This window comes from Penicillium brevicompactum, assembly GCF_028827555.1.
Source record: "Penicillium brevicompactum strain IBT 35665 chromosome Unknown utg000001l_segment0_segment0, whole genome shotgun sequence".
Lineage (NCBI taxonomy): Eukaryota > Fungi > Ascomycota > Eurotiomycetes > Eurotiales > Aspergillaceae > Penicillium > Penicillium brevicompactum.
The window spans coordinates 520,456-532,478 of NW_026623203.1; the positions used below are offsets into that span (position 1 = coordinate 520,456).

The 12,023-nt window shown below is 48.5% G+C and overlaps 2 protein-coding genes across 2 annotated transcripts; both read right to left on the bottom strand.

The window, feature by feature from the left end:
- Positions 1-310: 310 nt before the first annotated feature.
- On the bottom strand, positions 311-5,869 carry N7506_000122 (uncharacterized protein; the record flags this gene model as incomplete). The annotated part of the gene is made up of 4 exons (XM_056949418.1): positions 311-328; positions 1,282-1,989; positions 2,638-3,776; positions 3,817-5,869. 4 exons carry the CDS (start codon positions 5,867-5,869, stop codon positions 311-313), a joined length of 3,918 nt encoding a protein of 1,305 aa, XP_056815333.1.
- Positions 5,870-6,422: 553 nt separating this feature from the next.
- Positions 6,423-8,081, bottom strand: N7506_000123 (dynamin family protein; the record flags this gene model as incomplete). The annotated part of the gene is made up of 3 exons (XM_056949419.1): positions 6,423-7,019; positions 7,075-7,671; positions 7,725-8,081. Coding segments are annotated over 3 exons (1,551 nt in total), but the record flags the coding sequence as incomplete, so codon positions are not given.
- Positions 8,082-12,023: the final 3,942 nt, after the last annotated feature.

A 12,023-nucleotide genomic window follows, 5' to 3' on the forward strand; every position in this document is an offset into this window, starting at 1 on the left:
CTGGCTACGCACCCCATTCATTCGTGGACAACAGCGTCAGCCCAGCCCATCATTGAAGAGCCAAAGTGAACAGATTTCCTCCCAGTGCGGTCGTCAACGCCAGAGCGCACCGAGGAGGCGCGCGCATGAGCTTTGGATAAAATCATAATACCGCGTGTCAATATGAGAACCATGCCCCTTTCGCCAAACCGTACTGCGGAAGCCACGAAAAACCAACGACTTCTCTATCGCCGTATCACTAACTGGTTATTCGGGGCAGTGCATGGGATGTTGTTGCATGCTAGTCTGTCTGGTGGACATCTCAGATCTTTCACCGACTTGGACACATCTGCATAGGATGATGGAGCGGGATGTGAAGACCGTGACTATCCAGACTTGTTGTGCGCGCAGCAAAACCCAGCACGACTTGGTCGCACATAGTACGTCCCCTTATAGAGGCTCCAAGTTGTGATCCATAGAGTCGCATAATGGAAAATATTTACAGTCTTTGGCCGAGAAATAAAGTTGTGGATCAGCGAGTACATGCTACTAATCCTGTCCTTGAAGGCAGTGGTATTCTCACCTTGACATCCCCCTAGCATACACTTGTATCCTCCTAGTATCTCTGTGTCGGGGTTCTTTGCGCGGGAGGGGGTGGGGGAAGTGGGCTCATAAATTGGGTATAGGAGATAGAAGGAGCTGGCTCTGCCACTACAAACAGTGCCGATCCTCCCTTCTCTAGGAGCTTTCGATGTTCAGTTGTGTTGGAGCAGCTGAATAGTCCTGCATCTGATACCTACCGCTATTCTATTTGGCCATATCTATGACACGGGACGCCCCCATTTCTGTTCAACAATTTGCCTTGTAATTTTTCATTTTTCAGTACATACGCTACTGACAGTGCACTCAGCAATATGGACACTGTAGTGATCAACGAGTCGTTCGTGGAAAATAGTCAAGCCTTACGCTGTTGAAGGCCCGAGATCAACTCTGATTAAGAATATATGTCGGATTGACGGATACTGGTATGTGCTAGTATTGAGGTGTCCCATTGAGATGCATTGATTGTTTTATCTGGATCTTGCTGTTGAAGTGTTATCAGATCTCAGGAGTCGTTCCTAGCGTGTTACAACGCTGGTATGCCGAGCGTACCCCGTTTACCATACAGAGACAAAGAGGGAATGGGTACTTGATGAATAACCCTGTCCTTAGTGGTAAAATACCACCCCTCAGTTCGACACACCCCCTCAGCGAGTGCCCTTTCTGCTCTTGCAGATGTGTGCGTTAGACCTCGCCCATTACCAGATGTTGCCGTATATCCTCCATACCCATCGATTGCATGAAACCGAGATGCTTTTGGCGGGGTAGTAGCTTTGTGAGACCATCAGCTATCATATCGGCGGTTCTCACCCAGTGTACGTTGATGCGCTTGCTCTGAACTTCTTGCCGAAGCCAGTGCTGGTGTATGTCAATATGGCGGAGCTTCGTGCGCAGTTGAGGTGTTTCTTTTTCGAGAATCCCGATAGTCTGTTGGTTGTCGCATCTGATGCTTAGCTCGTGCTCAGGATCGAAGCGTATTGCTTTGAATAGCCGTTTCCACATGGCCACAGTCCTGGCAGCTTCTGAAATCGCAAGGAGCTCAGCTTCGGTTGTACTGGTAGTCACCGTACGCTGCTTGCTGGCCTTCCAATCGACAGGTCCTCCAAACATCATACATGTGTATCCTTCAGAGCTTTTTCGATCAGGATTATCGGCGAATGAGGCGTCGCTAAAGAACTGAACTGCCTCTGGTATCTGACTATTTTTCTGTGATCGATCGCGCGCTCTGTACGCGATCGCCGATGTCCGAGTGTTGTAAAGGTACGAGATGACTCTATTGATCGCATCAAGGTGCTGGGGACCGGGATTTGTGAGGAATTGAGCGAGTGTAGCCGTCGCTTTCGCCGAGTCCGGTCTAGTGATTGTCGTTGCATATTGGGCTGAGCCAACCTTCTCCTGGTACTCGTGAATCTGTTGAGGCGTCGCCTGGCCGTCAAATGGCTTGAGTGAGTAACTAGGAAGTGGTGTATCGTATCTGCGAGATCCGGTGAGATGGTAACGGTGAGCCATCGAGGATATATATGAATCCTGACAGAGCCAGAGGGCCATCTGTTGTCTGTCACGGAGAATGCGTATCCCGAGGAACCACTGCGCCTCTCCCATATCTCGAAGCTCCCAGTGTTTGCTGAGCTGTTCTCTTAGGTTTTCGGCTGCCGTATGCTTTGAAGCATGGTTTACGATGATGATATCGTCAACATAGAAGAATACGATGATGCCGTCCGCTGCAAAGAGGCAGATATCTTCCTGTACTACCTGCAAGCCTAGAGATGTGAAGATCTTAGACGCTTCTCGTTGCCATAGGCGTGGAGATTTCCGTAGGCCGTAAAGAGCTCTAAGAAGCTTCCAGCACTTGGTTTTGCCATCTTTGTCAAACCCTGGTGGTAATGAGACGTATACAATCTCATCTAGTAGGCTGTTGAGGAATGCGTTGACAGCATCGTATTGGCGTGTGTCCAGATCGAATGCAGCGACCAGCGCGAATACAGCACGTGCGGTTCGCACTGCGAGAGTAGCTGAGTACTTTTCTTCTGCCGTCATCCGTTGGAGATCTCCTCGTACGCATAGCCTTGCTTTCAGCTTGCTCAGGAACCCATTGCTATCAAATTTATAAGTGAAGACCCATTTGAGAGGTAGGATCTGAATGCTGCGGTCTGTTGGACGCTGTACTACCTCGAAGGTGCTTTTGCGAGTGAGTGTGTCAACTTCAAGGCCTGCAGCGGCAAGAAAGCCCTTGTGATATTGATGGTTGATCATCTCCTTCCAGTTCTGAGGCTCTGAAGGCAGATCATCGCGGTGCACGAGGTTATGAAGGTGAGGAGCGTTTAGTCCTGTTGCGAACGCTGCTAAGACACCTTCATGATAGTCTTCTGGCTCTTCTAGCGCGGCGGTAAATGCCTGGTCCACTGGTTTCCTGTTCCGTGCTCCAGTGACGATGTTTTGATCCGATACATCTCCAACGATATCCCTTGGTGCTCTTGGATGTGCTGTCTCATGTTGTGCGGGCCTTCGATCTCCGGGAAATGCTCCTTGAGATGATTGCTGCGTCTGAGGCGCCGGCAGAAGCTGTGGCTCTGCCGAGGGTGTTAGAGACGGTGTGACCGTCTGTTGAGGTTGGCCTGGTGACTTTGGTGGTTCAAAGGCATTTTCCTGGCGTTGAACGTCCGGTATGGCCTCTGGTGACTGCTGAGTACTCTCACTAGCTGGCTCGTTTGTTTCTGGCTGGTTGTCAAGCTGTGTGAGCTGCTCGATATCCTCATGCTCGTCTTCACCAATTTCCCATGGCATAGCTTCGATTACGTCGCTAATAGGTGGCTTTTCTAGTTCTTTGGGGTCATATCGTAGATTCTCATCGAATACTACGTCCCTGACCTCTCGCACGGCTCCTCTGCGCGGAAACCACACTCGCCAGATGTTCGAGGCTGTGTAGCCTACTAGATATCCGATATCCGCGCGCGGCTCCATCTTGTGGCTCTTTGGAATATCCTGACGGCGCACGTAAGCGCGACATCCGTATAGCCGCAGATTTGAGAGGTTGATGCGTTGTTTTGGCTGTGCGTGGTCGATTCCTGTTGCCTCAGCGTATGGAATAATCCACTGACCGTTTGGAAGCTTAGTGGGCGATCTGTTGATGATGTATATAGCTGCTTTGACGGCTTCTGGCCAGAGAGCCTTCGGAAGGCCTGCTTCTAGCAGTAAGGCTCGTGCCCTCGCAATTATCACCCCCCCCAGATCGTTCACTGAAGCTGTTCATCTCTGGTGTGCCCACCACACTGTGTTCCACGATGAAGCCACATTCACGAAGGAAATCTTCTACCGTGCGGCCGGCAGCGCGCTCGTTATCATAGCGAAAGGCTCGAATTGGCAGCTTCAATTGTGTTATTGCGAACGCGACAAAATGCTTGACTGCATCCTGACAACCACTCTTCTTCTCGTGTGTAGAGGCGGCATGTAAGCGTATCCCTTCGACGTAGAAGTGTGTCATCCACTTATCATCGTTGTATGCTGTCTCGATCCGCACAAGGTCAAAGTGAATTCGACCATATCTGCCGTACTTGGTTCCATGAACTCTTCTCGAGATTTGGCGCTTTGCGCTAGTCATTTGACAGACTTCACATCTCTCAGGATTGCCGATAGCATTATCGATATGTTGACCAGTGATCTTGATTCCATCAACGAGTTCTGCAAGTTTCTGGATACGCTGATCATACATATGACCTAGGCGTTGATGCCAACGCTCGGCCGTGGCTGAGGATATTAGTGGTTTTTGTGAATGCTTGACTGTCGCGAACCCAGCCGGAATTGGCCGGTATTCGAGTACGTATAGCCCACATTTCTCCTCGAGCTTTGCAATAGGCTGACCGCAGTGAACGAGTGCTAGTAACTCGATATCCATGATGAATCCCTTGCTCTTCAGTCTCGACGCGGATAGTAGGTTCGTGTGGAATCCTGGCGAATACCGTACGTCCGAGACCTCTCCGATAGAGGTCTTTCCGGTCTCGGGGTCTGTGAGGTTCACTCTCACCGTTCCAAAGCCTTGAATTCTTGTAGAAGCGTCTCCGGTGATGACAGTGTAGTCAGCAGGAGTGAATGAGACGAATCTCTCGCGATCGTTGCTGATGTGAGTATTCGCGCCGGTATCAACGATCCAGCTATTCTTTAGCGGAAACTCATCACTCTCTTGCGCCGCTTGTACCGCAAGATCATGCGAAAACATAGAGATGATCTGTTCGATCGACCGTTGATCTTCTGAGGCTGCAAACTGAGCTGATTCGGTCTTGGCTAGCTTTGCGATGGCTTCCTGGTCCTGGAGACTCATCCTCTTGATGAATTCAGGGATTTTCTTCTCCACAGCTTCGTTCGGGTTCCAGCCTTCTGGCCTCAGCGATTTGTTGAGATAGTAGCACTGCTGATACGTATGGGCGCCATTACCACACGGGCACCGTGTACGGTACGTTTTCTCCGCTAGTTTGGACTTATTTTGACCAAGTCTCGCCTCATGCTGACCATCTAGCGTGGCAAGTGCAACCTTCGACGATCCCTTCTTCGCTGACTGTCCAAGAGCCTTACGACGTGATCGGTATGAGGAGATAACGTCATGGAAGGATATATCGTGTATGAGGATTTTCTCCTGCCACGCGGTGCAGAATACGTCATCTATAGGCTGAATAGCGCGCAGGAAGTCTCGGATAGCGTACTTGACACTGTATACCACATCAGGCACATCTGCACACTTTGCTTCCTCATATAGACTCGTCCACTGAGTGAGCCAGTGATCTGTATTGACGTTATTCGCTGGTTGTTTGATCATGGCTCTCCACGCAAGTCGAAGCTCTTCGGTCCGGGTCTCTGGCTTTGGCTTGAATTCACGAGCTAGCCTGACAAGTTTCTGATGCGGCGAAACCTCATCGACAGTGAGATAGTGATACTCGGTTGCGAGAGAACGTGTGATTAGACTGTTCATGCGTGCCATCACCTTCAGCAGACGCACCCGTTGAGTCTCACGTCTATCGTAGGCTTGAATGCGTCGAGTCCACTGGGTAAATTCCTTCTCTGTGAGTTCAAACTCATCCTCCACGTCTTCGCGAATACTGCTAGGTTGAGGCTCTTGGGCGGCCTCCGGAACCTGTCGTACGCTCTCTTCGGAAAGATCTGGATTCAAGTATTCCCACACATCTTCGGAGATAGCTGCTGATCGTATATGGCCTATCCAGACTCTCCATTGACCTTCCGACCGTAGTCGCTGGTCCTGAGGCACTGCCCTCAGTTCTTCTGAGTAGAGGCTTTCTGACATCCTTATACTGCTTTCCCTATTATATCCTATCGTTCTGTTCGCAATCGGTCGTCGGCAACGCTCGCATGTGCCGTTTGGGGGTAACCGGGCGATTCAGGGGTATCCGAGATCTGCGGAAGATTATACGCGCTGCTAAGATATAGAGCAGAGAGGTCTGATATATCTTAATGGATATTGCAACGGGCAATCGGGCTCATAACTGTCGGATTGACGGATACTGGTATGTGCTAGTATTGAGGTGTCCCATTGAGATGCATTGATTGTTCTATCTGGATCTTGCTGTTGAAGTGTTATCAGATCTCAGGAGTCGTTCCTAGCGTGTTACAACGCTGGTATGCCGAGCGTACCCCGTTTACCATACAGAGACAAAGAGGGAATGGGTACTTGATGAATAACCCTGTCCTTAGTGGTAAAATACCACCCCTCAGTTCGACAAAGTGTAATCATTCATTAGGCATAAGCATAAATAAAAGTATAATTAAAGTTAATATTGAAATAGTTATAGATAAAAAACTAGATAAAGCAAATTTAGAATCAAAATATATTTTATTAACTACCTTTTAGATTGCTTCTTCAGTACGCTTGGAAGGATGGACGAATTAAACGTTCCCAATTCAAACCCACGAGAACCCTGATAGACAGTTTCGATCCAAGGAAGAATTCCTTCTATCAGGAAATTTTGGATTTGAATACGATCATGTAGAATGTCTTCAATATCGCTGCAACTATCCATCTTTCTGCTGGTGACAGACTCACGCTCTTCTCGTTCTGCTTTTGCCTCTTCGTTATCCGTGCCGATACATGCTCCCACAGAGCTCGGTGGGGAGGTGGCTGTGATGTTCGGTTGATTTTCAGAGTCGTCGTCATGGCCATGCGACATGAAGCAGTATAAATGGCCTCGACTAGAGATGTCATCGGAAAACTGAGCGTTCCGATTAGCAACCAAAGTTGCCAATCGTAAGCCAGGCTCTTCGTCAAAAGCATCTTGGGAGCCCGTAGTTTGTTTGAAGAGCATTTCAGTGATGCGCTGAAACTTTGAAGCAATGTCGAGCAGATATTTTCTTTGTTGCTCTGTGGACTCACGTTCTTCCCCGAGGCTTTCAAGATCCCTTTTGCATTCCTTAAGACGTTTAGACACTTTGGAACGCACCTGTTGTTCATTCAGTGGTCAGACTTTGTATCCCATTACTTGCAGAAAAACTAACCGATGGAAACTCTCGCCGCACGTTGGAAGACAAAAGTGCTTGCAACCTCGTCCTCAATGCATCGATGCCGTAGTTATCTTTTGAGAGGCGGTTCCAAGGGGGTGAATTGCTGAAGGTCGCTTCTTCAACATCACGGTCTTTTGAAGAGTTCTGGAGGTCCTTCTGGCCAAGGTTTCGAACTACCACCCAGCCTAATTCTTGGGATTCCTGCTTCCCCTCCACAAGTTCAATAGTCCTATCTTCTGCACCTTTGTCGACAAGGTCTGGTTTGGTGAGGATGCGTAAGGTTCTGGTTCTATCCGGGTCTTGCTCCCTGGCGAGTTCGATTATCTCTTGTGTTGCAATATCCACATTGGCTGGAACAACGGCAAGCATTATTGACCGAGGATTTCGCATGTAGTTGAGCACCATTCCCCTCACAAGGGCGATGTCTGACTTTGAAGTCAAGCCAGGTGTTATGGTTTTGAAAATTCCAGGAACATCAATGACACTAAGATGGTTTTCATGAGGTCCAGTTATCTCCAGCCGCAGGACATCGAGAGAAAATGTGGGCAGGTCGTCTCCCATTGACCTTGAGAGGCCCATCGCTTCGTGAACCTAAGACAAGATTAGTCTTGCGCGTATCGTTGCTTTCAGGATTGAAGACCCACTTCATCCATCATAGTCTCGAATTCTTCCTCATTTAAGGACTCAATGCCGGACCTATTCCAACTATCACTTTCGTTTCCATCGTCGTGTCCTGTTGAAATGATGGAGCCATAGATTCTCCGCCTTTTTAAGCTTGGATCCCTCCGGAAAATGATTTGCGTCGCAAACCGAGTACACAAACCACTATTTCGGGGAAACTTCAATTTCGTCAGGCCCTCCAGTACGGAGCTTTTCCCGCTGGATTGGTCTCCGACAGCGACTAGTTGTGATAAATTGATGTGTTCTCCCACATTGCAAGCGAATAATTTGTCAATTTTATCAAGCAGAGCAGGGTCAGCTAACACCACGCTGGCTTCCACCTAAGTTTCTTGTTTGATTGTCATGGTTTTGTTGTATGAGATTAATTCAGGATATTACGGGCGATTATATAGCTCAAGCATTATTCCGCATTCCTCAATACACATCCTCTCGCTGGAAGATAGAGTGCAACGTTGTTTCTCCCTTGTGGGCGGAGTCCGGACCATACTCTTACACGCTACTTCATACCTGGTCTTCTCACAGGCAGAATGCCCTTCAGAATGCTATCTGTCACCGCAATGTTACGGTGATGGACCAACATTGGTCCGCCATCTCTGAAGAATTCCTTATTGTGATCGAGACGCAGCCACCTTTGTCTTTATACTATATCGCGTATTCGACGCGATCTCCTTCAAATTCCTCCGGAATGATATATCTCCTAATCCACATTAGCGCGGATTAGAGCAAAATTGGATTATTCTATCAATTCTTATCAAATTCCCGAGAAGTACCAGGTATTCCAGTCTACGACCTTTGTGGACTGAACCAATTTGGCCAGCTATCGACGGTCGTTGAATGTCCGTGTGATCGTAGTGAAAGCGTGGCTATTTTCATTACAACCCTGGGATCGACAGATATGATTGACTGACCTAGGGGTATATATTTGAAAAACGTCGCTTTTTTCCACATTCGTAAAAAGCCTCTGGAAGCCGATCAACAAAATATTGCAGAAATGATAGTAACGAATTTTAGATAGCAAAAAACAAGATAGATGAACTAAAACATACATAATAGTTGCACCATACACGGATTTAGGAGCCAAGTTGCAGGCGTCAAGTTGATCGCATAGACACGAGATTGCCAGCGGGGCTGGCGAAGATGGGGGATTGTCCTCAGTGCGAGACCGAGAAGGGATTCGGAGGGCTGACCCATGAGAGAACATTGGGACGACTTCCCAAGTCCGAGAACCAGAAGGTGCGGACCAAGCTGGATTGGGAGGGTCCATGCTGTCTGGCGTTTCTAGGTAAGAAATCGCGAGAGCGGAATAGGTTTGATCTCGTAATTTTCCACGATGCAGCAGTATAAGAGTGAAAAGTCAGTAAATATGACCCCATTTTCTAGAGAACCCCACTGTTCAGGGTTGAGGTCTTTGTTGTCCAGAAGAGGGCTATCCAGGCGTTCCGCAACTCCAACAATTTGGGTATTCTGAGATGCTGCATCCTGAAACATACCTAGGCATCTTTGACCTTTGATGAGAGCCTGGTACAAAGCTAGTGTAATGGCAGCATCGATGCTGCCCTCCACATTGGAGGTCAGAATGTCTTGCGGATGAGTGACTGATCTCGGTTCGGTAGACGTAAAAATGTTACCATGGTTGAATCCCACCTGGACGTAATGGTTGTTTGGAGTAAAATTGAACGACTTTGTCAGATGAGAGTACAGGCAGTTGAATTCTGGTGTCGGGGAATGGTAGACCACTCATTGGGAGAGATGGGCCGGTTGATATCACGGATAGAAGATATGCAAAGGGTAGGACGGGGTACACGTGTTTATGTGTCTCTACCCCCACGACCTCGCGTACGGGTCAGATAATCTTCCACAAAATGCACTGGTATGGTTACGTGGAGCGGTCATCTAATCCCAGAATATGAGGCAATTTATATAAGGGAAGAGTTCCTGGGAGCTAAGGGTGATTCCAGGAGCCGGTTGGTTTACTTCCAAGACATCGGACGGGTTTTGTTGGGCCGTCGACCAGCTATCTGCTCTGTGTAAAAATCCATCAAACTTCGTGTTTGTAAAGATCTCCCCCCAGCAAATCGCACGTAGCTTGTCAGTCTATCCATTATCACTATCAAGGATCGGTCATGTTTCTGTCAGGGTTACTACCTGTGCTAGAACCACGGGTCTTGGCCCTGGGAGTTCTCTCACTCCCGGAGACTTGCGTGCGGTCTCTAGGTGCAAAGAAGCAGCTTCTAGGAGCCACATAGCCCCCAGGAAGCCCATCGGAGCTTCTGGGGTCTAGTACCTTGACGTCGGGGAACCAAAGTCATGCTCCTGTTGACTAGTTCATCACCTACTGGAACCTCAAGTGCGGTTCCTGGGGCTATGGCTAAGCCTTTCCTAGAGTAGCGAATTACGCAGATTTGCGCGCAGGTCTGGTGAAGGTGTCTTGTGAGGGCTTTCCGCGACCTCAGAAGGCGGAATATTGATTCTAGGATCCAGAAGTAGGGTCCCAGGAGCGCGACAGCTCCCAGATGCAGCCAATGTGTTCCCAAAACCAGTTCGTATTCAATCAGGATCGTATAGTGGAGATCCCAGGGGTAGAACTCGGTTTCCTGGAAACAGGAAATGGCTCCAGGAGCTAAAGAGGAGTTCCCAGGTGATAAAAATTTCCTAGAATTGCTCTTGACGTTTCCAGGAACTATGTGTTAGTTCCCAGAGTCAGATTAACAATAATTGTCGATTAATATAGATGAGCTGGTTTTGCTACGTCGTGACTCGTGAGGCGGTACGGATAGAATTGTCGAGACTCCCCTGCCGACCCGCGAGCTGTGCTTTTCTGCCCAAAATGTCCGCTTGGCGCGCTTCACAAGGCTCAGCTGAACTCGCTGTCGGCATTACTTTGGCCGCCGCCGTTAGGTATGATGTACAAACAACTTTTATCTACTGGCTCTCGGTTCCGAGTTGAGATAGTTATACTTATCTCAGATGAGAAAATCTTCCAGTGGCATTTTTAGACTAATCAACATCTAGCACTTGCAAATATGAAGCAGTGGCGAAGTGGTCTGTGGGGCTAACGATCAGGATCCCATTCATTTGGTTGCTAAGCTTGCTCTAAAACTCCATGTCTCTCTATTGCTCGTCCGAATGCCAGCATCTGGTCACGTGCAGTCACGTGTATTGACAGATTTCCCATCTCCGTCGCGCGATTACTGTAAATTGCAATCACCCACGCTGAGTGGAGTTCAGTCGTGCCGACCGGCGAAGCGGTGCAGAGGTAGATGGGTCTCGCGGTAGATGAGCCCCTGCCACTCTGGCTGAGCGACGGGGCACACTCTGCTCGACTGATACCCGTGGGGATCCCATTGAATAGGGCTCCGAAAGGAATAAATGAATGCGAATATAGGGCATATTCATATTCGCACTCTGCGAATATGAATAAATGAATATCGTATTCGCGCGAATAAGCGCATTATTCATATTCGCTGTTGGGTATCACGGTGGCTGAACCTGATGGCAGGGATTAGGAACAGATATATATGAGACATCCCGCCCCTGTTAAAGTTAACTCCTCAAGTCAATCTGAATCAATCAGACAATCACTTATCTCAACAAGTCTCTTATTCATATTCCTATTATGCAATTCATATTATTCATATTCGCAAAAATTCATGAATATTCATGAATAGTCATATTCCTTTCGGAGCCCTACACGACGCTTCATCGAGGGCGCTCCCAAATGTTGTGGTGTCTTTGCACAAATCATGGTAGATTTGATGCCTGAGTATGCTTTTTCCTATCCAAGCCTGAGCAACATGGGCAATGGGCATTTACCCCGGAAGTCACTGCAGTTGCAGATCAGTCAAGCCGAGCGCGTGTCTCATTCTCTCACTGAAATCGTCTTCTAAAATATCGCGCGCAAGCAGCTTTTTCCAGGAAATGGCCGAGTTCTCTACGTCCCCTGCCTCGACTGTCCTTGAGCATCAATTATTTGTCAGACACTGCGCTTTGAACGACATTTGGCATATAACTGTTCCAGCAGATCCTTTGTGAAGGTGGAATTGATGTCCGCAACAACACCACCAAGTGTCATGCTGTGCGACCTCTTTGACTATTTCCCACAACCTAAGCCAAAGTTTCCATCCCTAATCAGCCTTCATGTGATTGCGTTCGGGGGGTGGAACGAGGGGATGGAATAGGGGCATGTCTGCGGCTCCAACGCCCAAAAAGCAGTGGTCGCCAATTTGAGTGCGGTGTGGCTGCTACATGGGAGATGGGCTCGC